At 39.3% G+C, this 27,453-nt stretch overlaps 2 protein-coding genes across 2 annotated transcripts in view; one reads left to right on the top strand and one right to left on the bottom strand.

Moving 5' to 3' along the window:
- Positions 1–27,453, bottom strand: part of LOC139954245 (U6 snRNA-associated Sm-like protein LSm3) — a 514,674-nt gene that overhangs the window by 288,262 nt on the left and 198,959 nt on the right. The gene's annotated exons all lie outside the window — the stretch shown is intronic.
- Positions 1–27,453, top strand: part of LOC139954238 (guanine nucleotide-binding protein-like 3 homolog) — a 112,016-nt gene that overhangs the window by 10,066 nt on the left and 74,497 nt on the right. The window contains exons 2-3 of the mRNA XM_071953956.1: positions 301–356; positions 15,256–15,396. Of these exons, the coding sequence (XP_071810057.1) occupies positions 301–356; positions 15,256–15,396 (197 nt within the window). The remainder of the gene's footprint in view (positions 1–300; positions 357–15,255; positions 15,397–27,453) is intronic.

Below are 27,453 nucleotides of genomic sequence, written 5' to 3'. Positions count from 1 at the left end.
GTTCAAGGTTTTAAATATTATTTAAAAAAACTTTGTGAAGAATCAGTTTGATGTGCAAGGGTTGTGTGTACGCGGACGGGCTTAGAATAATCTTGATAATCTTGTGCGCACGCGCCTGACACGCTGAAGCCAGCCGGTTATAAACCACTCCAGCTGGTCTTTATCAACCATTCAAACACCCCCACGTGACGACCCCCTGGGGTATTTATGAATGAATATTCAATGCAATTTGGTCTATAACATAGTTGGGTGATTTTGATTTTAAATATTTTGTTTATCTTTAAAATGTTGATATCATAGGTAAGATGAAAAGCAAGCGAGTGCTGGCTAAAGTTCGCTACAAGGTAGAGAAAAAGGTAAGTCCATTTTTAGTCTATTGAATTGTAGAATTGGCATAGCATCAATCGACTAACATGCCATAAACCACTCACTTAAACCTCTTCTCTGATGGGAAATGCCATACACAACACATGGGACCATCCTGAATGTACTATTATTACTTGCTATACCTCAGTATTTTTTGTTGAAGTTTTATTGGTCGAGAACCAATCATGTGATGTGATACAAAGAGGCTTGTTATACCTCTATAGAAATTGTGAAGTTTGATTGGTCGAGAACCAATCACGTGCCGTGCAACAAATACGCATGTATCATGCCTAAAGATGCGCGCTACGCGTAATGCAGAGCGCGCCGGGTAACATGAAAAGTCATGTACACCGGTGTACATCACCTTGATCGTTCCCACCGTTGGTCGATTTCCAGCGCTGTATGAAACACGCGCGGGTTCGAGGGAACTGTCAGGAATTGTTTCTTGTTCGTCTGCTAATTAAACAACGAATACTCCGTCGTAAATGTTTAAGATTACAACAGAACTTCGAGAAGAGGAATATTAATGTTACCAAGGTATAACAAAACAATTGTTGCACGCTGTGATTGGGGTCCATGGGTTTTGTACACCCTCGAGGGGAAATGGCGCCATTGGCTTCGCCTCGGGTGCCATTTCCCCCCCCCCGGGTGTACAAAACGCCATGGACCCCATCACAGCGTGCAATAATTGTATAATGTTCCATGGCTGTACACACGGCGGGTAACATGAGTTTTGTAAACTGATGTACATAACCTTGACCTTTCCAACCTTTGTCGATTTACAGCGCTTAGTACGAAACGGTGAAGAAGTGTTTCTTAATATTTTAGCAACTGTTCGTCTGCTTATTTAACTATACATACTTGTCCTGAGTAATGTTTGAAGATGACAACAGAACTTTGAGAAGAGGAATAATCATGTTAAGGTATAAAAAAACAATTTTTGCTCTGTGACGGGGGTCCATGGGTTTTGTACAGACATCGCCTCGGGTTCCATTTCCCCCTCGGGTGTTCAAAATGCCATGGACCCCGTCACAGTGAGTGGCAATAATTGTATTATGGCATCTTCTTTATTATGTGGACCATAATAGATAATTGAGGAATTTAAATGATCAAAATTTCATATTTGCAGGGCATTTATTTAACTTTTGAATGCGCAGGTGGTGGGGGATGTTGACAAATAATTTAACAGCAAAAGACAATCAAAGTCTGACAATTAAAAAAAAAAAAAAAAGAAAAGAAATACAAAGAAAACACATTTAGATAATAGTTATTTTGTGACAGTGATTGCTGTAATACCTGGTCAACTATCAGAGTAATCAGTTTTTCAAATCTCCAGCAATGTAATTTTTCCTTGTCTGTCATTTACTTCCGTGCGACGTTCATGAATTTTCTGTTCGGCCTGTAAGTTGACCTTTGACACGAGACGTACCCCCTCAAACGTCTGCTTGTAGTCAGGCACCCTCAGTGTTTTTACGGAACGCGCGATCAGCACATGTTTTTCTGCGCGATCTTATACTCGGGCAAAATAATTCTGTCAAGAAAATGACGTCGGCATTAACTGCCGTTCGACAATTCATCAGACAGCTCTAGACGAAAAACCAAAACGTCTTTCAGATGGTTTACAACGGAAATACTTTCTTCAGAACCCTAGTTTTTGGAAACTAAATCAACTTCCGTTCAGGTACGTTTGATGTGGATTGCGCGAAGGTAATAAAGTCTGGAACGTCATTTTTCAATTAAGTCTGTCTATTTTCTGGAACGTCATGCTAATCTTTCATTTTTTGGCGATCGTCACTTAAAATCTGTCAAAAATTACGTTCGAAACTGACGTTTTTTACCTTTAAAAAAAATGCGGACCCTTGATGAAGTTTTTATTTTTGATAGATATTAGGTATGAGAGGCTGCAATAATCAGAGAAAAAAATGCCAGAAAAAAAAATAATTACAGACAATATTTGCTTTGTTTTTCTGTCAACCGTTTGCCCTCCTCTGTCAGGCTTATATTTTCTGTGTTTGGTGTTTTGTTGATTTTTTACTGATTTTATTTGAAAGTACATCTGTTGGGCCTCATTATAGTAAACAATGAATGTTCCTTAAAGTCACCTGGAAGTGGTATTTTTTTAAAATAAAGCTTTTGTCACTAATGTATGTGTTTTGATGAGTGGAATGTGAATAAACAGTTAACTAAGGTTTTAAACAATCAGTTCTTATGTTATTTACAAATTTAAGAGTAGACCCGAGAGGGCGCTGTTCATGACGTCAATCGAGGCAGACTTTGCCTGTAATGCGTAGAGTAAACACAATTGCAAAGTACATGTACGGACCAAGTCGTGAGTTTGTACGTTTCAAACAAATTTTGTTTTGTTTTTTTCCGGCAATGCCGACCAGGTGTATTGCTGCTGAATGCAGAAAAACACTTTTTGAAATGTACCAACTCACGACTTGGACGTACATGTACTTTGCACGTGTGTTTACTATACGCATTGCAGGCAAAGTCTGCCTTGATTGACGTCACGAAAGGGGTAGACGGAGTCAGCCCCCCAAACAACTTTATATATTTTTTAAACATATAAATCGTGACAAACAATTACTAAAAAAAATTGTTCTATTGTTCGTAAGCATATACCATTATGTTTGAAAGAAAAAAAAATCTATTTCCAGGTGACTTTAAAGCTAGTTTTGAATTAAATATATATAACCACAGGTTTCACTGCTACATTTTTAAAATGATCACCACACAATTAAAATTAACTGAACTATCCTTATATGAACATTTTAGTAAACCTTAATATGTTGTCACCATTATTCGATTTTAGCAAACACCTATCCTTAGTTCTCTCGTGAACTTTTGCAAATGGTGACCCCGGTTCAAAAACTAACACCACTGAAACCACAGACAAGAAATAATCGACACGACTGACAAGAAAGCGACTTATGAATACAAGAAAATTACATTTATTTTAAACTAATAACTTAACGAAAATTATGTTAAACTCTCTTGGTTCGACTAGTGAATCCTTTCACATTCAGTTTTGGTTATAACACCCTAATTTTAAATACAATGCTTGGTGATACACGATTGATTAACTCATTACGGAGGAGTTCAACTCCAGAACATTTCTTATTGATTCAAACAATCTTAAACTTCAGTTCAACATAGTTCAGCTTCAAGTTCGTTTATGATATACACATTGTTAATTACTTGGTAAACAATTGTACCATTACCTCATCACAGAGGAGTTCAACTCCAGAACAGACTTTTCTTATTGATTCAAACAATCTTAAATCTAGTTCAACTCATGGAGTATTCCAGCTTCAGTTTCTTTTACAAGATTTACAACTTCAACTCCTTTACAAAATCATAGCTTAAATAATCACGATCAAATCATCATCACGGAGGAGTTCAACTCCGGAACATCAGGTAGGTCTACACTTCCAGACTGCCAAGTATGTCTCATTTGTCTACAACAGTTCGGTGGAATTAGTACATCTTTCGGCCAGCGCCATCTCTCTCTTAGAGTGTGTGATTACTCCTGAACCTACGGCCATGAGTGGTGTTACTGGCGAGATCCTCGGACGGGCTGAGTGTTGTGGTTTTCTCCAAAACGGGAAAAAGAGTTCTTCCGACACTGAATTGGTCGGTTTGAAACGATTTTTTTGGTTGTGGCTGTCTCCACAAAATAAATCGGAAAATAAACCTGCTGTTTCAGGCCTTCGGCAAGTTGACACCGATCTTCACTCTCACACAAATACACCCAGACTTAAAACCACGTCTTCCTCTGTCAAGAGGTTCTTGAAATCTGCCATATATTTCTTCTCGCACTCACATCCTTACACACCACATTCCAAACAACATTCCACAACAAAATACAAAAGGTATGGACAAAGCAACCGATTTTAAACAAAGTAAATAGTAAACAAAACACAAAGCAACCGCAACTAAATCATCTTGTATATAGCATGACTCGATTATAGAAATTTAAGGGAATTTTCTGCGCTCTAACTGGTTAAAAACTTTTTGGGCGAGACCACACAAACGCAAAGGTAGGTTTTTACACTATGCGGAGATGGGTCACGCACGCAAAACAAAATACCAAAAATACCAGTGTTACATATGTATACAATTATTTGAAATATCTGAAAAGGTCAAAAATAATTTTTTGAAAAATGACATTTGAGGTTGTAAAATGGTCCATATTTCAAAGAAAATGCCATATGTACTTGGTCCTTTTATGAGGGCCCCATATGAATAATGTGTTTAGTGTTGGCTTTTTTCCAAAAATAATTCCAATAGCCAGTTGTGTGTGTTTTCAACTAGATCAAGAAAAGGTAATAACTTTGCTTTTTCTTCCTTTTCTGTTGGGGTGACTTGCGGATCACCTTTGGAATTTCTGACTTATTCTATGTTGTTGGCATGTATGCAATGAGTGAATTGAGATCTGTGCTTCTTGCATGGAGTTCATAGCAGCACTTTTTTATATAGTTTTAGGGTCTTATCAAAATTAATCCATGACAGATAGTCGGATAATAAGCTGATACTTCATAGAGTCATTGCCTTGATGACCTTGAACATGTTGAAATGATTTGAACAGTAGGAATTTACAATTTTCTCAAAGGGTGCTTACCAAGGAGAAAATTGGTGCCCTTTAAGAAAATGAAGCACACAGACCTGGGGCCAATCTCACTAAACTTTGTTTTGCGACCATCGCTAAATTGGTCGCAAGCGTGACACAAACCACAAAATCCATCATAGTTGCGACGGGCTGCATTTTCGATTTCACTAAGGTGTTTTTGGCGACCAAATTTATTTACGATGGACTTATATAAAAACCTTTACCTTGAACGAGGCTCTCGCAGGATTATTTGACCTTTGACCTATCATCGTAGCAGTTTTCCATGACAACTAAAAAAGTCGTCCGCCATTTTTTCAAGAAAACACGGTGAAATAGGCCTTGTTGGTTGGGACGCACAAAAGCGCTAGTCTTAATCTGAAGCAGGTGGGGACGCTAAACATTTCTATTTTTCTTTTTTTACTTGGCCTAATATTATTATGTTTTGGGTATTTACACACCCACAGAGCCTATTCGAGAATGCCGTGTACAACTCTAAATTGGTACTTGGTGATCACAGTTGGTAATTTAATCCTTTTATACAGTCGAAAAGTTTTATCTTATACAAAATGACAAGTTCTCTAAGATTTTGTTGTTTTTGCAATCTTTTGTTACCTGCTGACTATGTAGACTGTTTTAGAACTGCATTGGTGTGTATCAACTATATCAGTTAACATATTTTATAATAATCTTGCACTTCTTTGGCCCCCCAAATTTAATCTTTGCCCCCACTTGCCCCACCAAATGAAAATGTCTAGTTACGCCGCTGTTTAAATGGCTGGTTAAATGTAGTCCTGGACGCTTCCAAGCTAAAGTGGACATGTTGATGATTGATTGATTGAAATGTAGCGTTTTCCTTGCCCAGCCAAGAGGTGGTGTGATTTTGTGTGTGTTGTAAGTTTATACAAAGTGAGGACTTGAGAACAAAAGAGGTCTGACACACAATGTTGGGACTTGAAACATAATTATGTGGACTTAACTTGCACAAATCCACATAGTGAGGTGGATTAAGGAAAAGATCGTGACACGGCGGACAAAAGCACCATTTTTTCACCAAAGTATCAGTTTGACCCACAGATTTCAAAAAAGTCATGCTCCAAAAAATCTGAGAATGGCATCACCTTGAATTACGTCATTATGACGCCATAACCTATTTTTATGTAATAAAGCATAGGAAAATGCCATGCGATGTGATTTCTACTTGCCAAAATTATGTTTCTAAAGGTCAAGGAATTCAATTAGGGTGGTATTAGTTTGAAGAAAAAAAATCCTTTATGGTGAGTATATTGATGTAATTATGACGTCATCATCATCAACACTACACAAATAACACAACAATTGAAAACAAAATTAATGTCGTGTGGTTTCGCCAAAATGCTAATCTGTTTGTGTTCATATGGTATAATTACCATGGCACTGATCTATAAGATACCGTGATGTCATTATGATATAAACAATACATCAACCAAAACAAAACACCTTAATACAATGAAACACAATGATTCTGACCGGATATAGGTTATACTAGGGTAGATTAATTATGTTGAATAGCGCATATGGGGAACTTCAAAGGAAATGTTGTGAAAAAGTTTCACGGAGCGTCAAAAATGAAACTTTTTGTATTAATAGTAGTAGGCATCCGTCAATCTTTGAGAACCATGGAGTTGTGCCGTTGGAATTGGATGTCGGCTAGGGAATAGCGTATGGTGTGGCTGTAGAGTCCAATGCGGGAATGACAGTCTCTGCCGCAGTAACTGCAGGTGAAAGATGAAGCTGTTCTAACTGCTTGAGGCTGGGCCTTCCTCGGGAGTCATCCCTCATCTGCCCGTTGCGACAGGTCTTCCTCGAACTTGGAAATACCTCTCTGCACCTCCTGCTTCCGGGTGCATCGGTCTGCAGTGGCTGCTTCCCAGGTGGTTGTATTGGTTGCAAGTGCCAGGTGGTTGTATTGGTTGCAAGTGACTTGGGGTCACACTTGGAAGTGTCTTTGTAGCGCAGCTTGGGTCTACCGAACGGCCTCTTCCCTGATGCAAGCTCTCCATACAGGAGGTCTTTTGGGATACGTCCGTCCTCCACTTGGTGACATGTCCAAGCCAAGGCATTATACTTGAGGAGGGTAAACATGGAGACTTGCTGCTCTATCAAGCAATGTGTTATTGGTATGTGGTCTCTCCAGGAGATGCGGAGGATGCGCCTCAGGCGTTGCATGTGGGAGACGTCGAGTCTATGCTCTTGACGGGAGCCTAGCCTTCTAAGCCTGGACTTTGGTATGCTCTGAAAGCTTTTTGGTGCATCATACTCTCTTTGTAAGCGTGGAGAGTGTTGTGGCAGCCTTTCCTATACGCCTGTTGAGTTCTACTTATACAAGCGAGAGATTGTCGGAGATGGTTGAGACATGGTACACAAACTCATGGACAGCCTCAAGCTCATGGTTGGTGATGCTGGTAGACAGTGGTTCATCAACATCCTGGTCGCTTCCCTGCGTTTTTGTAAGACTGATGGTAAGTCCAAAGTCTTTGCAAGCCGCAGAACATCGATCCATGAGCTGCTGCAGGTCATCTGGTGTGTGTGTGTAGTGATGGCTGTGTCGTCTGCAAACAGGAAATCTCTAAGGCATCTTGTTCGGACTCTGGACTTTGCTCCGAGTCTTGAGAGGTCGAAGAGGATTCCATGAAACTATGAACCCCGTAAAGTTCTCCTGAAAGAAGACTTAACGATGCGAAGCAGAGCAGGAGGGCAACCAATTTTGGAGAATGGTCCTTGGTGAGGTCTATACGGCGATGTAGGGTGACTTTCCCTACTCCCTACCTTTTTCTTGCAAATGTCTGATGGAGAATATCATGTCAATGGTCGACAGTTTGGCTTGAAACCACACTGAGACGCTTGGTAGACTCTTTCACAAAGAATTCAAGCAAAGAGTTTCCCCACAATGCTAAGAAGAGAGATGGTGCGATAGTTGTTGCAATCACTCCCGTCACCTTGTTTTTGGAGAGAGTGACAATTTTGGCGTCTCTCATGTCTTGTGGCACTGTACCTTCTCTGCAGCACTGGCAAAATATCTCATGCAGATCCTTGATGTGGATTCCTTTTACGCACTTGAGGACTTCGGGGATGCCATCTTTTCCTGAAGCTTTTCCCGGGGAGAGTGTATCAGCGCTTTGCCAAGTTCTTCTAGTTTTGGTTCGTCCATGATATACAGGCAATCTTTGTTGTTCAGAACTTCTGTGTTGACATTGTTCTCTTTGGAGTACAGCTCTGAGTAGTGCTCCACCAATCGATCCATCTGCTTCACAGGGTTCTTTAGGACCTTACCGGTAACTGACTTCAGACGAGCGGTCATCTTCAGGTGGCCTGCTTTATTCCCTCGTACATACCTCTTACATTTCCTGTGGCAGCAGAGGTCTGGATCTGAGAGCAGAGTTGGGCACAGTAGTCAATGGCGCATCGCCTTGCGGTTTGCTGGACGTGGTTTCACGTGGTCCGTGGTGCATGCAAGTTTCTCACAGAAGGTGAGTGTTTGTATGCAGAGAGAGCGCGTCTGAATTTTCTATGCGAGTTGATATCTCCTCAGCATGAGCCTCGAACCAAACGGGTGACTTGATCTGCCTCTTGCCGAACCAATGGCATTGTAGACAGCATCCCTGAGGTGTTCCCATCTTCCGCTGACATCGGAATTGGGTACTCTTGGCAAGACATCTTTTTGGACCTGGACAAATGCTTCCACTATCTCAAGGTTGTGAGTCTTGTTCGTGTCAATGGGAGGCTGCCCTGCCTTCTTGGATCTATGAACTCTTCTTAGTTGAAGCTTTACTTTGCTGCACACAAGGGAGTGGTCTGTATCACAGTCTGCACTTTGGTAAGTGCGGGTTATCTTGACGCTGCCCATCAGGTCCCTACCTCTCGTGAGCACGAGGTCAAGTTGGTGCCAATGTGGCTGATCTAGGGTGTCTCCAGGATACCTACATGTAGTGTTGGGGCTTTGTGTTGAAGAAAGTGTTAATGATGCAGAGATTGTTGTGCAGCAGAACTCAAGAAGACGTTGACCGTTTTCATTTATAACTTTCCGATGTGAAACTGTCCCATACAGGAAGACCAGGATTTTTGATCGGCACCAACTCTGGCGTTGAGATTTTCGAGGATGAAGATTGGATCTTGCTCTGGGACTTCGCTGATAATGGAGCTTAGATCGTTGTACAATTTGTCCTTAGGTTCCGACCAGTTAGCTAGAACATGTTCCGGTTTCAAACCTAAATCAGTGAGTGATACAAATCCTGATACCATTCGTTTAACACCACCAGACGCAATCCAGATGCAAGGTGTTTATACTTGTGTTTTTTTTTCTCCAAAACAAATCGGTGGTTTGGTCATCGTAGGACATTTTCGACACCAGTTGCCCCCAAAACAGTGTACAAAGTTGTATATGGTAATTGCATTGTCTCAAACTCGAACAAAACCATTTTAATCCAAAATCAAATTTTAATTTCAAATGTTACTAACGTTGGTTTGCTAGCCATCAGAAACATGAGCTGAAAATCAAACATATTCAAATATTTTCATACAAACCATTGATTTGTCCTCAGTGATGATGACATATTTTATACCATTATATGCTAAAGAAATACAAATTTAATACAAAATCATAAAACTGTTTGTTTCAGCAAAACAAGAACGTTGCCATTCGATTCCTTGGCCCCTGATACATATAATTCGCAACTAAAATCAGTTGCATCGGCATTACATAACTAAAGTTATGCTGTTTTAAGGAAATGACTGCCATTTTAAATATATATTACGTCCTAATAAGGTCAAGGTCATTGCAATTTTTTGAGCACCAACATAGTCACCATAAAGGATATTAATTTGTTACAAACTAATACCACCCTCATTAAATTCCTTGGCCTCAGAAATATAATTTTGGCATGTAGAAATCCAACCATTGTATTTGAGTTTGCTTTACTTCATTATAAAAGACGTAATGACGTCATAATGACGTAATTCAAGGTCATCCCATGCTCAGATTTTTTGGAGCAAGACTTTTTTGAAATCTACGGGTCAAACTGATACTTTAGTGAAAATTTGGTGCTTTTGTCCGCCGTGTCACGATCTTCGTGTTTTTTGTCCTTAATCCACCTCACTAACACGCACTGCTCTGTGTTGCACATTTCTTTGTTCTGTAAACTGAATGAAATGGCAATTCTTCAACATTGTAAAAATACTGTGTAGGATGTGGACTTTTTACGGTGTTGCAGAATACAAATAAAAAAAGGCACTGGACACTAATTGGTAATTACTTAAAATAACTATTGCCATAAAAATTTACTTGGGAATGAGCAATGGAGAGCTGTTGATAGTATAAAATATCGTGAGAAACATTGTTTATTCTAGGCATCCATGAACATGGTATTAGTTTAAAGCTTTCCTCAAAATTTTCATGCTAAGACCAAGACGGTAAGTTGTTGGACCCTCCCACTAATGTGCGCTGCTGACACCGATCAAAAAATTTTATTGCAAAAGAAGTTTGTTATACAACCGATCCTAACATTACGATCCTAACATTACGAACCCATCAACATGGTTGACAAAAAAAGAACCATAAAGGCATAAATAAGGGGTAAGATCGTCCAAAAATGTAAACAAAATAATAAAAAAAATCTCAATTTTTTTGGGATTTTTTTGTTTGTTCACGTTTTGAAATTTGTGACTATGCCTGCCTTTTTTAAAAAGTGCTGTTATGGTTTTTTTAATAGTTTTTTGGTCTGAGGGAGGGGGGACGGTGACCCCTTTTCCTTCAAAAAAATTTTTCAGGCTCTGAAGGAAAGAGCCACTGGCATCCCTGTAAATTGTATCTGCTGATCGATGCAACAGAAACATGTAAACAGCCGTTGCACTGTGGCTGCAGTATCAACGCACATGACGTGATAGACTTAAATCACAGTCTAAAACTGCAGTTGTTTCTCTGCATCAGCCACATTGCTAGCCTGAACGTCTGACGTCATTCTTCGAGGCTCGTGAATAACGCCAGAGACCAGCCAAAAACCGGCGTGTGGTTTGACCTTTGACCTCTCATAGAGATACACACAAATTCTACACCAACATTCCAAGCAAGTACCGTATCCACCATGCATGTACTGTATACATATACTACCGACGACCGAAAGTAAGCTTTCCATATATCTGTGTTTTGATTGGCCAATCGAGGTGAGTCAGACCAATCAAAACAAACCCAGCTACGGTAGCTTTCAGTCACTGCATTTATCCAATGTTATCATTATACCCAATGGAATCACTGGAGCTGAATAGTTGGTACCTGTCTTTATCCTTGCGCATTGCATACATTGCATGCATTGTAGGCTAATGACGGAAGTGTATCCACAAGAGGGTGCTGTTTTAGCGTGATCACAGACTTGGGACCAAACAAAATGTTGGCCATTTTGTTTTCGCTTTGGCAACAGAATGTTGACAGTTTACAGTTTTATTTTAGACCTTTCGGAGATGAAAAAACATTGTATGTGTTCTTATGGATCATAGGTAAGCTAGTTAGTGTATTTTTGGTAAAAGGGAGGGAGAAAATGCAATTTGGGTGAAACAAAAATGTAAAAAACGTGCCGTGAATAATGCCCTCTGCATGTTAATAACGTGTGTACTGGGTGGAAATTGGAATACATGTAGAATGATCCATGATTACGATCTCGTACTTTTTAATGGTCTGATTTCTGATGCGTTTTTAGTTTAACAAAAGATCCTTAATAGAGAATGCAATTGCAATAGTTTTGGCCTGAAGAACATGAAAAAAACATGTTTTTTTTCTTCTCTCCCCCCCCCCCCCCCCAAACTGAAAACTTTTTCTGTTTCAAAGGGCGAGTTCCGCGAATTCCGTCCGTTTTCCGCGATCGCGGAAAATCATTGGCCCTAGATACATTCATCTTTTGAGTCTTGATGCTGAGAAGTCGCAAAAAACATAAATGGTGCGCCAAGAAAGTGATCCAAGCTAATGCAAAATATACATTACACTGAATGGGACAGCGACAGAGCACCGGCAAACTGGTATGAATAAACAACAGTGCGACCTCCATAAAAATTAGGGATGTCAGGAATGATGTGTGTGATCATGTGAATGTTTTTCATGAAGTCTCATTCCACTACTCGGTAGCAGGGTTCGAAATTAGCGGTCGCCCGGGTCGCCAAATGCGAGTCAAATAATTATTCCTTTTCACATATAAATGAGGGTTCAGTGGCAAAATCACACAGAAAACTTTTACTAAAGCTTTTAAAATAGTAAGTTTGACAATTCTAGATACTTGCTAGATTTAATTTTGCCGTGATCGGGACCGGAATTGCTTTCGTTGTTTCAGAAAACACGTACAATCAATTGAAACACGATGCACAAACCACATGGTGCCGAGTATCCTCACAGTCTACACGGTCGCCCACTGGTCCATGCAGTATGCACAGCACATACAAAACAAACACACACAGTCGACCAAAGTCCATTCTGACCAACACTCTGCACGCTGTGATTGGCCGTTGATGGCTGTTGATAATTCCATTTTCATGATGTTCTTGACCAGACTTCAATGCAGTACACGTTCACGAACGGAGTAAAGAATTGCCGCACGTTGTGCATAATGACTGCAGACTGTGCACAATGTACAGCCTTGGACAAGGGCGATTCCAAGCAAACATGGACATGACACCAAAAAATAAAAATTGTGTAACAACTTTCTTTCCACGTAAAAGTTATAGCTAACATATGAAAGGAAACAGACATTAACTTTTTTTACACACTCTGTACCATTTTGTACAAATTCAGCTCATGTTTGCACAAGCTGTGAACGGACCCTAAAAAGTGAGCACATTAAGGTGATTCCTTCAAAGTTAAATATTGTCCCCCACAAAGGTTCTTCCAGCAAAACTTTAATAGTTGTGATTAGCAGCAGGTACAACTATTTAAAATCCAGAATGAATTTTAATTTGTGTTTCTCATTTAAGCAATATGTGAGTGTACTTGTGGGAGCTTCAACAGGGCGTAATGCGACTAACCGAGAGATGAAATTATTTCAATTGCACGAAAAATCCACTGACTATCTTCATGGCAATTCAAAATATGCTTCTACCCTTATTACCAAGTCTGAAATGAGTAAAGAAATCAACACTCTAGTTGGTGTATTTTAATAACGAGTCATCAAAAAGTGTAATGCGACTAACCGGTAATGCGACTAACCATGCAATGTAATGCGACTAACCAAATCTTTTTTCAAGAGGAGGCGCTAAGAGGTCAGCAAAGCTGGATATCTTGGTTTTGACTTACTAGAGGACAATATTACATGAATTAAGAGATCTGGGGCTCTGCAGATGCCACTCATGCCCTACCCACAATGCATTTTTCCATGCTGAAAACTATAACATGTGTTGTACATGTGCCACTCCAATCTAGTTTCATCATTAACATATGAAACAAAATAAAGAAAAGCAACATTTCTGACAATTTTGAGTAGAAAATTGAAGTAATGTAACTAATTTACTCCACAAATTGTGGACATATGTACATGTTGTACCATTGCCTAGGCTGAAAAAGCAGAATGATGTTAAAATACAAGGAATTCAAGAAGAGCACAGAAAAATCTCCCAAAAGAGCAAACAAAAGCAAAAAGCTGATGTCCTCTTGCCACCATTTTCCTTCAGAAAGAAGAAACATGATAACTACAAAATGCTGCCTTACAAACCAGCGTAGTGATGCAAGGGTAGCAATGCATGGTCAGTGGTGTGTGGTGTAACATGCAGTGAAATGTATCCAGGTAAAGTCGAGGAGATGGGTGATCAAGAAGGTTTTTTGTTTTGCTTTATACACTTTTTCGACACAAAACAAATTGTTTGTTGCATTGAGGAACCTGTGATAACCAACAAGGCCATTTTAAATTCACAGTCCACTTTTAAACAATAACCCAAACTTTGATTTTTCAGGGACATGGTTACATGTATGTAAGTCACTTTAAATCTGCGATTTTATTTTTGTTCAATTCCTACACACTCGGCAAGATATTTAACATTTTATGTTGAATGCACAACTCTGAAAATAAAGGTGGTCAGTAAAATGGGAAATAATAATATTTCCGAAAAAATGTAAGTTTGCTTTTCTAAAAATACACATTTCAGCCTTGTTTCTATGATTTTTAAGAGAAAAGGCGTTATTATTTTAGTAAAAACAAGTGAAATTAATTTATTTTGTTTATTGATAAGGAATTAACCCAATTTTGCCAAACAAGAACTCAGTTTGGGTTCCATTGGGCTTGGCTTAAGTGGCCGGACAAACTGTAATGCGACTAACCGCAATGCGACTAACCATGGTTTTGCCACGTAAACCTAAAAGTTCAAGTTGCTGACTATTTATAAGTATCCTGTTGGATACTAATGTATAAGAGATGTGTGCTAAATGTAGTAAAACCTTTGCAAGTTTTTTTAGTTTGAGGAAACTTTTGAATTGAGACAAGTGTATTTTTTATCATGTCCTTTTTGTGTAATGCGACTAACCGCTTTTTACAAAGCTATAACATCCAGAGTACAACGCCCACAACATTTTTAATATCATCACTTCAAAGCCTTGGGTGTCGAGTACAAATCAGTCTATAAACTTAGTGAAATAATATCTCACATAGAACTACTAGCACCTAGATCAAGAAATGACACTAAAAAGTGTAATGCGACTAACCATGGAATCGCCCACAACCAATAACATGGACAACTTTTGCCAACAGAGGGCGTTGCGGGGCAAAGTTCATTGAATTATTTCTCGATGTACGTTGTTGATTGATCGTTGATTCATGAAGATTTTGTTGCAAACGGAGTTCAAAACATGTTCAAATCAACCGACCCCCTAACCACGAAGTCATTAAAGTTGTTGTTGATGGAAAAGGGATAGTTTAAGGTAAAAACTCAGATATGAAATCCTCAAAAATGCAATTTTAAGGGCTTCACTTTCATGTTTTTTGTGTTTTTTTTTTGGGGGGGGGGGGGGGGTTGAAAATGTTGTGTATAATTACATGCGGGCTAGTGAAAAACCTAGTTCCCTCGGCTTCGCCTCGGAAACTAGTTTGTCAACTTCCAATTCCTCTGGGAGCTAATATCGACTAGTCACCCTCAAACCATGTTATATTTGTACATTATATTCCACCTTTGGTTCTCATGTGAAAAGGGCTCAAATGCATTGGGGCCTAACATGTAATTTTTTTATGCTTATTGAAAATGTTGTTTATGTGAAGTGTTGTTTTATTCTATGCTTGTAGGTTAAAGAACACAGACGGAAACTGAAGAAACATGAAAGAAAGAGTGGCATCAAGCAGAAACCAAGAAAGGATATTGGTATCCCTAATTTAGCCCCATTCAAAGAGAATATACTACGGGAGGCTCAAGACCGTAAAGCCAAGGTAGGAAAGCATTACAATAAAAATGAAGTTTCTTCTAAATTAGCCATGTTTTAGTAGAATTCGCCACAAAATCCCCAAAAGTAGTCTGCACATGTTGGTTTAAAACTTTTGTATTAAACGCATAGTAACCTACTGAAAAGACTATTGAAAAGAGCTGCCAGGTTAATTCTTGTTTGCCCCTACCCTATATGTTTAATGAATTGAACTGGTTAGCTTTTGCTGAGAGAATTTGTTTGTTTGTTATTCTAGTGTAGATTATTCTAGTGCATACAGCACCAGCTACAAGTAATTCCAAGCCCCCGAGGGTAACCCGCGAGGGGCAACGAGTACATGGCAGGGACCCCCGCAAAATACCCGCGGGGTGAGGGGGCCCACGAGCCACGAGACAATTAACGGGGACCACGCAAGAGATTTGCGGGGCCTCGCAAATGGCCCCCGCAACCCGCAAACGGCTCAACAGGGGGCCTTTGTTTGGCAATCACTGATGCATAAAGCTGTTGTGTTGAATACAACAGCGAGTGCTGTATACCCATGAAACATAATGCTGTTGTTCGTTTGGAGGTTTATTCCATGGAGTACACACCTCACTAAAAAACATTCAACGGTATATTTCACTATTAAGAGTAAATAAAATACCACACCTGTGTCTTGTGTCTTTATTTCCACTCTTACAAATTCATATTTTCTTTACAAAAATGACGTTTGGCACAGCACAGCACATGTTGAGACGATTTTCTCAGCACCTTCCCAGCTTTTCTTATTCTGGAGATTTACAGTTAATGTTGTCCTTGCAATTGTATCCACCAGGTGCCTACACAATATTTACAGGCCAGCCAGTCAAATGATTCAACGATTTTATCCCGTCCACTTCATTCATGAAAAGTGGCAACCAAAAGTGTTGTCCAATGAGGGTCTGTGACATCGTGCACGTGTTTCTCCAAATATTGCTCAGTCTGGGATTTCCCCTTATTCCTCAAACTCTTTGCCAGTGTTTATAACATGACTGAGTGTGGATTCCTGACCCGTGGGAACGAGCTTGGCATGATTGTATTGCAATCATTCCTCCATTCTCTAATATAACTCCCTTCTTTTTAATAACTTGTCGTTGTGGGACATTTGTATATTACTTACAAAACAATTAGTTGGTAAGAAAAGAATGTCCATAGGCCTACTCGTCTGTTTAATTTATGCCATTTCAAAACTTTTCAGCAATGTAGAATTTTTATTACGCAACCATTTGGTTTCGACACTTCCGACATTTGGTTTCGAATTTTTAATATTGCTGTCCATAGACCGTCCCCAAGTGCCGTTATGGTCGATTCCTCAATGATTCCTCCCACATCCACTTGATTTTCCCAGATGTTACAGTAAACATTGAAAATGGCACAATCATTTCCCCCTTTGTCAGACCTCCCCTCTTTGTTATATTTTTGCCGTTGTGGGACAAAAACAATTATTTTTAAATGGTATAATGTCCGTAATCCGACTTTGTTATTGCCGGCATTTCAGTATTTGGGAATGTTTTTTACAAGCTAAGAAGCCAACCTCCCCTCGTTGTCATATTTTTGCTTTTGTGGGAAAATGCCTTCGAACATTTTTCTTTTAAGGTAGAATGTCCATAATCCGTCTTTTAATAATGCCGGCATTCAAGTTGGGGAACATCTTTTTACAAGTTAAAAATGTCGAACCTCCCCTGGTTGTTATATTTTTGCCGTTGTGGGAAAATGAACTTAAACATTTTTCTTCTAAGGTAGAACGTACGTATTCCATCTTTTAATATTGCCGGCATTCCATTTTGGGAACATTTTTATACATGTTAAGCATGTTGGACCTACCCTCGTTATTTTTTTGCCGTTGTGGGAATATGCATTTAAACATTTTTCTTTTAAAGTAGAATGTTCGTATTCCGTCTTTTAATATTGCCGGCATTCGAGTCGGGGGGGGACATTTTTTGACAAGTTAAAAATGTCGGACCTTTCCTCGTTACATTTTTGCCGTTGTGGGAAAAGGCATTCAAACATTTTTCTTTTAAGGTAGAATGTCCGTTATCCAACTTTTAATATTGCCGACATTCGAGTTGGGGAACATTATTTTACAAGTTCAAAATGTCGTACCTCCCCTCGTTGTTATATTTTTGCCTATGTGGGAAAACTTACTTAAACATTTTTCTTTTAAATGGTAGAATGTCCGTATTCCATCTTCTAATATTGCCGGCATTCCATTTTGGGAACATTCTTTTACACGTTAAGAATGTCGGACCTACCCTCGTTATATTTTTGCCAGTGTGGGAATATGCATTTAAACATTTTTCTTTTAAAGTAGAATGTCCGTATTCCGTCTTTTAATATTGCCGGCATTCGAGTCGGGGGGACATTTTTTGACAAGTTAAAAATGTCGGACCTCCCCTCGTTGTTACAGTTTTGCCGTTGTGGGAAAAGGCATTCAAACATTTTTCTTTTAAGGTAGAATGTCCGTTATCCAACTTTTGATATTGCCACATTCGAGTTGGGGAACGTTTTTTTAGAAGTTCAAAATGTCGTACCTCCCCTCGTTGTTTTATTTTTGCCTATGTGGGAAAACTTACTTAAATATTTTTCTTTTAAATGGTAGAATGTCCGTATTCAATCTTCTAATATTGCCGGCATTCCAGTTGGGGAAATTTTTTTTACACGTTAAGAATGTCGGAACTACCCTCGTTATATTTTTGCCTTTGTGGGAAAATGCATTTAAACATTTTTCTTTTAAGGTAGAATGTCCGTATTCCGTCTTTTAATATTGCCGGCATTCGAGTCGGGGGACATTTTTTGACAAGTTAAAAATGTCGGACCTCCCCTATTTTTGCCGTTGTGGGAAAATTTACTTTAACATTTTTCTTTTAAGGTAGAATGTCCGTATTCCATCTTTTAATATTGCCGGCATTCCAATTCGGGAACATTTTTTTACACGTTAAGAATGTCTGACCTCCCCTCGTTATATCTTTGCCAATGTGGGAAAATGGATTTAAACATTTCCTTTTATGTCCGTATCTTGTTTAATCTCACGCTATCGCTTTGTTCTGAAACGCCCTCTAGCGCTCGACGTTTCAAGTATTTTTTTGTCGCACGCAAAGAACAACGACTAATGGGCATGAAATCTGCTGTTGTGCCTTACGTGCGTGAAATTGAGGTCTATTTCGCTGAGTAAAATTTACAGACATCGGAACTTTTTGGCTTATTTTCGAACTTTGACAACGTTGAATATAATTTGTTTTTGGGAGGAAGGGCACGGCGGCAATGATGAGAAAAGGGCACGGCAATCATTGCCGTGAAAAATTGGGTTTTTGAAGGGCATTGCGGCAATCAGTAGGGGCAACGACGGCACGACGGCAATTGCCGTCGTTGCCGTCGTGAAGTATCAGGGCTGTCCTTGTCACACGTAGTTGTGTGTGTTTAGATAGTTGATTTCGAGACCTCAAGTTTTAAACTTGAGGTCTCGAAATCAAATTCATGGAAAATTACTTCTTTCTCGAAAACTATGGCACTTCAGAGGGAGCCGTTTCTCACAGTGTGTTATACCCTCAACCTCTTCCCATAGCTCTTACTTAATCAAGAGAGGTTTTATGAAAATAATTATTTCTAGTAATTACCAATAGTGTCCACTGCCTTTAAGGAGTCCCAGTTTTTGTCAAACAGTGTGAGCAGGTGGTGTTCAAAGCATGTTTAAGTATTGTTATACTTAGTATCAATTTACAACACGGTGTAACAACTTTGTATAACTTTTTATGATTGTGGCACATCTAAGGGAATGTTGTTACTGGCTGTGAGGCCTGGAGTGGCTGGCTTTTTTTTTTTTTTTTTTTTTTTTTTTTGGGGGGGGGGGGCATTCTGGTTTTTCTTTTGGTAGATGGTCTTGTCTATTTCTACCTCCATGGTTGGAGCAAGGTTTTGTTGTCCTTGCCTTGATAAACTTTTAAATTAAAAGCCAGTGTTTTTTTGCAGGACTCGGGGAAAGTACCGTACTAATACACATCGTACTAATACACATCAGTGTAGTGGTAAAAACCAAAATTATTATTCTTTATTCCCTATGCAAATGTAACATACAATGTGCAATTGTTTGTCACTTGTTGAAACATGTTAATTTTGCTTTGTTGGTAGCAGTAGTTCTAGAATTTTACATTTTGGAACTGTGATTCTGAAATAGTATGCATGTTATGTTGTATGAGTGATCGATAACTTTAGAGGATTTTACAACAAATAATTAACTCCTTATCCACATCAGAGGTCCCCCTCCTCGAAGACATTAAAAAAACTCATTAAAACCTTCCTCTTTTCTATTTTTATTTAGAGGTGTTATTGAACTCGGCCCATAAAAACGAAAAGAAGTACGGTAAACAAAAAATGATAATAATCAAGTTTGTCGGTAATTTGCTTAAAAAAACTTGTTGGAGGTCGGGTGACCGGGCTGCGATTGCTGTACATTTTTCTACAGAGCAAAATCAGGGTCGTGGTGACGACGATGGGTTAACATCACAATGTGGAAAACATTTTACAAGAAGTTTTGAATATAATGAATATTACAGGGTTATCCTTCCTAATTTGTATTTATTGTTTTAACATCAGATTAAAGAACAAAGCAAATTCGAAAAAACTTTGAATAATATAAATATTTTAACTAATACTTTCTGTCTAGTAAAAATATGATGGCAACTACCGGCAACTTAATCTCTTCAACATTTTTGCAACATGAATTACTGATTTGCAAATTTTACCAAAGAAGATATATATTTACTTATTTTCTGGAAAGGGGGATAGGTAATAAAATACATTTAACCATTAAGAGGTATTACTCTACCTCCATGATTTAACTGATACCGTATATAGCTCTTGATGCCGCCTTGTTTATTGACTTCACTGGGTCAACAAAATACAAACGTTTACTGTAAAGCACAAAATTGGGTCATCAAAGGTAAAACCAAAAATTAAACAAATGATAAAAGCCTGTAGACTTCTAGAATCTGGCAAAAAGGCTGCTTCAAATTTAATCTAAATTATCAATTAAAAATAAATTGGCTAATACCAGATCTACCCTCTTTCGCGATATTTTTTATAACGAGTTTATAAAAAAGGAACTGTTTTCAAAATCTTGTTGTATATGTACATCTTCGAAAATAATTGAAAGAATCATGAACTGACTACAAGGGGCATGACGAGAGCATGTACAAGATTCTGGAGTGGTCGTGGCTGTTTTATGTATACAATTGTTTGATTGTTCCTCGGATCGGATCGTTGCTTTTTATTTGTACTTCTCTTGGGCCCTAACTTTATAAAAACCTCGCTGTTTTGGATTGGAAGCACACCCAGAATAAACATCTTTATAATGTCTGAATTGATGTTTCCATCCAAACGCAAAAGTTGAGTAACCTTAACATGTAGTTGGTGCTCATTTTCTTCCATATAATAGAATGACCCCCCCCCCCCCCCAAACAACAAAAATGTCTTCACAATAAAGCTGCGTTCGCACCTTCGTTGCGGATTAGCTGACTCTTATGGCTGACTCGTAAACATTTTCAACATTGCCAAACATTGGCCAACCAACACCTCACCAAACGGCTCCTGGAGGTCGTTCACACGCCGTACTAAAGTTGGTCTAAGTCCTTTTAGACCGGTTCGGGTTCAACTTTTGTGCGTGTGAACACAAATAAAGTTAGACCGGATCGGGTTTAAACCCCAAAACTTAAACCGTCCAGCGAGGCGGTCTAAGTCTAAACCGGTTCGGGTTATCTTTTAACATAGCCTTGATCAAGGCGCTACAGCCAGCCGTGATCTGCAAAATCCCAGTCCCCATCACTGAATTCCGCCAGCGCACCTCATACATAACACAATGCATACGTGGGTACTTCCTAAGTAGCGCCTTGATGGTTTTGTATCTGCCAAAATTTAGGGCGGAGCTCATTATGCTAATGTTTACTAACAACCCGTTCTCATTGGTTGTTGGTTGACCTATAAACTCTTGCTGCGATGTCAATCACAACATTGTTCTGCAAGCACTCACACACACATGTGCTCGTTGACGTATTGTAAACAAGCAGTGGCTGTAGTATAGTTGCAATAATGGCGGCGGGCGAGGGAGAAATCCCTACTAGTAAAACAAAACTGTAAGTCGCTGGAAATCAGTGGTGTATAATTTGCAACACAACTACAGAAACTTTCAACAAAACACAACAACCGCGTTTAATGCATCAATCATGGGTTTAGAAAATAGAAGGAAGACAATTAGACCATGTGAAATGTGTTTGAGAAAGGTTAAAACAGTATCCAGGTGTCATGGGTTTCCGGCAAGATGGCTACTCGGTAAAAATTCTGAGGTGTTGGGCATATGACAGTACAACACACCCCATCCCCTCGAAGCACAAACACAGACCAGATGAGATAAGAAACCCAGCTGTTTATTTTGTCTTAATGTAGACATAATTCATTACGTTTCTCGCGGTAAATTAAAGTTGGGGATCGAAAATATGTGTTGTCGACAGACGGTAGAAGATGGCGTGTGGCTGAACAACAGCTAACAACTACAAATAAAGTTCAATGTCATAAAATTACTCTTGCCATACTACTACACTACAACGTTACACTTATAGTACAGCAGCTTCCAATTCAGGGACAAATCTACCAGCTACGTTGTAATTATGATGCTAGTCCTCGTGTTATAATGAAAGGCAAGACAACGGAAGTTTTTCGAAGTTGTTCAACACCATTACCGCGACCGGGCGAGTCATGTCCGGCTCACCCGTCCGGCAGCGCATTCAGACCCCTTACAATCATAGCTAATATACACCACGCTCCCGACACTGCTATAAAAAGCACGTAGGACAGTACATATACAGCTAGCGTACAGCGTACACACACATGGACGTGGCATGATTGCTAGCAGTAATACGTCATTCTCAATCGCGCCTGTGATTGGCCAATGTGTAGAATGACACGCCCACATCATGAATACCCTTTTATCGGAATTCTGATAAAGCTTTACAAACCCATCAAGGCTGTTGTTTGAGCCACGTGTATGAGGTTGAAAATTCAAAGACAAGACCCTTCTCACGACTACGCTATACTGTTCTTGCTGTACAATGTATGGTAATGTATGTTTTTGTGTATGCACTGCGTGCGTGTGCAGCGAACCGGGCCGGGGAACAGAACGTCAACAGCCTTGATCAAGGCTACTTTTAACACTGTGTGTGGACAGAATGACATCCGGCATTAACTCACAATGGGCGACCCATTGTGTGGTTCAATGCACACGCCCGGAACCCGGAGTCCTTGTATACGGTTTCTGTTGCCTCTGATGCTGAAAAGCACCGAGTATTTATATGACTTTCTTGCCGCTTACCGAGTTGGCGAAACCCTCTCGATCAGTGTATGCAGTTTAACACAGGCCCACGCCCATGATTTATTAAATTCTGAAACAAAATTATATTTTCCAAGCTTTTTTTTTTTTTGAGTGTCCTACAATAAATTGAAACTGTTTTTCATGCGTATACTACGAGCGCAGCGAAGAAGCATATTTTGTATTGCTTCTACATGTACAGCGCTGCCATCCCATAGTGATCACTCTCTGATATCCCATAGTTATCATCACCGATCCCGTGGATGTGCCTTTCTTTTGCCGTCACCGTACTGGCGTGCTGTACTTTCAATCTAGGAGAATGAACTGCAGTGGGCGCAAGGCTGTGTGAAGGGGAAATTCCCTACGCCAGCAATATCACCACGTTGTTGGGAAGTTGGGAAAATACTGCAAAGTACATGTCGTAACTTGCACGTGTGTAGTTGTGTTTATGAACGAATTGGAATAAAAATCGCGGCACCAGCTTTTGAGAGATCGCAACTTCCAATCGTTTGAAGTACAAACTAAAAGTATTTATTAAATCGGAAACAGTGGTATAAAACAAAACGCAAAAATGAAACGTGTTCTGTTTCATGGAATATGGACAATGTTTTGGTGAGTTTTCTCGGCGGTTTGTATCAATAATTTCGAGTCGTGTTCATGTTTGTTTTAAGTGCCCATATCCTCCCAACGTGAAAACTGTTACTGCGTTCGATTGAGCCATTTGTATCCAATAATTATGCCCTGTCTGATCATCCAGGGCATGGGGCACTCAGTATCTCGGCATACTCGGTGCGTGAATCTGATGAACAAAACCGGATGTTAGAGCAACGGGGTCGCGTCTACTTTGATCTCTTAAATCCGAAGATAAACCGGATCGGGTTTAACTCTGTGCTGTCTGAACGCAATGGGTTTTTATTTTTACGACCACCCCCCGCTGCTCGTAAAAGTTAGACGGGTTCGGGTCTAAGTTAGTACGCTGTCTGAAAATACCCCTGGTGTGCATTGTCTGCGATGCACTTGCTGTGTCTGGCCATGGTCTGGCGTTGTAAAGGAAGACACAATATACAGGTTTTATGAGACACTTCCTGCTACTGGTTGCAAGCATTCCCCAGCAACATCATGTTTGTTGTCATGCCTCACTGTTTTCAATGAGACATAAAAAGCAACCCATATTATTTACAGAGAAAGGGCAGAGAAAAAAAAGCATTCGATACATGGCAGAACTGCCAACCCTCCCTGATTCTGTAGGGAAAATTCACTGAAAATCTGTCAATGTTCGGATGTACAAATTTAAAAAATCCTGGAAACATCTTTATCTGTCATACAACGGCAAAAATACAACAAAGAGAGGATGTCCGACATTCTTAACTTGTAAACAAATGTTCCCCAATAATGGAATGCTGGCAATATTAAAAGTCGGACGACGGACATTCTACAATTTAAAAGAAAAATATTAAATGCATTTTTCCACAACGGCAAAAATATAACAACGGTGGGAGGTCCGACATTATTAGCTTGTAAACAATTGTTCCCCAATACTGGAATGCGGGCAATATTAAAAGTCGGAAGACGGACACTCTACCATTTGAAAGACAAATATTAAATGCATTTTTCCACAACGGCAAAAATATAACAAGGGTAGGTCCGACATTATTAGCTTGTAAACAAATGTTCCCCAACTCGAATGCAGGCAATATTTAAAGACGGACGACGGACTTTCTACCATTTAAAAGAAAAATATTAAATGCATTTTCCCACAACGGCAAAAATATAACAACGATGGGAGGTCCGAAATTATTAGCTTGTAAACAATTGTTCCCCAATACTGGAATGCGGGCAATATTAAAAGTCGGAAGACGGACACTCTACCATTTGAAAGACAAATATTAAATGCATTTTTCCACAACGGCAAAAATATAACAAGGGTAGGTCCGACATTATTAGCTTGTAAACAAATGTTCCCCAACTCGAATGCAGGCAATATTTAAAGACGGACGACGGACTTTCTACCATTTAAAAGAAAAATATTAAATGCATTTTCCCACAACGGCAAAAATATAACAACGATGGGAGGTCCGACATTATTAGCTTGTAAACAATTGTTCCCCAATACTGGAATGCGGGCAATATTAAAAGTCGGAAGACGGACACTCTACCATTTGAAAGACAAATATTAAATGCATTTTTCCACAACGACAAAAATATAACGAGGGTAAAAAAAAATTTTTTTTTTCCCAAACACGAATGCCGGCACTATTAAAAGACGGAAACGGACCTCTCTATCTATGTGCATCATCGTGTTAGCTAGCGAGCCGTGCAAGCCATGTTAGCACGACCAGTTTGATGCGGGGCTTGGTTGAAGCCATGCTGTCTAATAATTTAAGTGAAAATTACTGAACTTTATTTCATTTTATTTTTGTCTGTGGAAAAGTTTAAAAACAGCAGACAGTCATACTTAATATGGTTTTACCAGATTTCTTTCTTCTTTTTCGAATCAAAATTTGAAGGGCTCGCACATCGATGACGCAAACGTAAACAAAAATCACTCAAAGTTGCCGCGAAAACGCGGACCACATTGGTACCACACAAAACACAATGCACAAATCACACATTACACAATGCACGTGCAATACACAACGCACGAGCGAGACGCACATACTTCGTTTTAACAATCAATCATCGTCATCGACCATTATCAGCAGGCAGCATGAACTTCATGCACGTGTGGTATGATAGCAGGAAATTCACACGCATTTTCGTTCAGATTATTTTAGGAACCAATCTCATTTCCACGATCCCATAAACCATTGCACTCTGGATTTTTCTACTACGACGTCAGTATCGGCAACTGAGTGACATGCGGTGCAGTGCAAAGCACCTTAAACCGCATACATTCTACAGTTGCTTTGTAGATTGGTTCCGCATTTTTTGCAACTCTTCACGTGTGGAATGCAGCGGCTAACATGACAACTTTTTCTGCAATAAATTCAAGGGCATGTCGTTCGTTCGTTGTAGAGTTTGTTTGAAACATCAATTTTTTTTTCTGACTTCAATGTTGCATCTCTTGGGTGTTTTAATATAATGCAGTTGATAAAACTATGTTTTTCCACTGGAAAGTTGGAGCCTCTATTATCTGTAAAACAGCATAGCTAAGCAACAATAGTAATGACGATCTTCGTTCGAACCATCCGCATAGTTCAATAAATGGTTCATAGATGTTTCTTTTCAAATCTCAAGTCAGTTAAATGCTGTTTTTTCCAATACTAAAACCTCCCTGAACTTATTTTTCCACTCACACCATACGATTTTTTGCTTAGTGGACAGTGGAAATACTTAATGGTACTGTCTTTCGTTACTGTTTTTTTTATATTATTATTTTCCAAAGATCGTTTCCAACTTGCCGTTGACCTAGTTTCAGAAATTAAACAACCTATTAAATGTTGTGTAACTGTTTGTTCTTTATTCTCCGCAGACTGTTACAAATTACCTTTGACCCAGTTTCAACAATTAAACAACCTATAAGACTTAAACGTTATGAAACCTTAACACATACTAAGGAAAATATTAATTACCATGATCAGTCAGTTTAAATTAAGCAAACAATTATGGTACATGTAAATCACTCTTGGCATTTTGATTGGTTGTAAATACTTGTGTGAATCATTATTTTACTTAAATTAATTGATTTGTTTAAAATAAATACAAAAACTATTATCAGCTTCTTGATCTTAGGCCTATAGTTCTGAAATCGAATGGACAAGAATGGATAGAAAATTAACATTAGTAAATGATGACTCTTAATTTCTTCAATACCTCTTCATTTGTTTTTAGTCTTTAAGCAAAAATTTGTGACAAGAGTAACACATGCCCAAAAATATTTTGTTAACAGCAAACTTGTACTGCATTATTTGATCGCTTTTGAATTATTTCAGGCTAAATGGGTCCAAGCGCAGCTCCATGGTCCAAGTAACTGCTTTGAACTGGCCTAATATTGACCCAGAAACATTTTATAGAGTTTAATAATGTATAGTGGACGTCGATCACCTTTACAATATCTGTGCTATAAAGCCTCTCATTTTCGAGTTGAAAACAAAACCAAAATTTAGTCAAAAAAGTTTACTTGTAAGTAACAGAAATAGGTACCAGAAATGCATCAGAAACCACCAGAGAGCACCTACAGTAGCCAGAGCTTCCAGGGCCCTTAAGAAGGGGGGGCGGGGTGGGGGGGAGTGAGACAAGACAGACTTAGCGCTGCGCGCTCGTGTTGTGTACTACGCACACGTTTCTATTTTTTGTAGTGATTTAAGGTTGCACTCCCACTTTTTCAGTTTGCACTTCCACTTTCCAAATTCCTGGCTAAGACACTGGTTGTAGGGAAGGGACTGGCTTGACCACAAGAAGATGGAAACACAAAGGACAATATCAAGGGTGGGGAGGTGGGGTAAAAAGTAATTAATTAGTGATTGGGGCTCAGGCTAAAAGGCTGTGGGGGAAAAAAGGAGACGGCAAAACAAAAGGTTTATTAGTCGTTTCCTTCTTGGATGTTCAGACCATGGGGTTGAATGGTCTGGAGGCGTCTAATCCAGAGTTTCTCCCTACTCAAACGCACAGTCTCTCTGTGGTTGCTTAGTGCCTCTATGCCCTGTAAGATCATGTCAGAAATGGAGTGATTAGGAAGATTGAAGTGATGAC

Source organism: Asterias amurensis, chromosome 2 (genome assembly GCF_032118995.1).
Source record: "Asterias amurensis chromosome 2, ASM3211899v1".
In the NCBI taxonomy this organism is placed as follows: domain Eukaryota; kingdom Metazoa; phylum Echinodermata; class Asteroidea; order Forcipulatida; family Asteriidae; genus Asterias; species Asterias amurensis.
The sequence above is the reverse complement of the archived record's forward strand: the minus strand, read 5'-3'. Positions and strand labels throughout refer to the sequence as shown.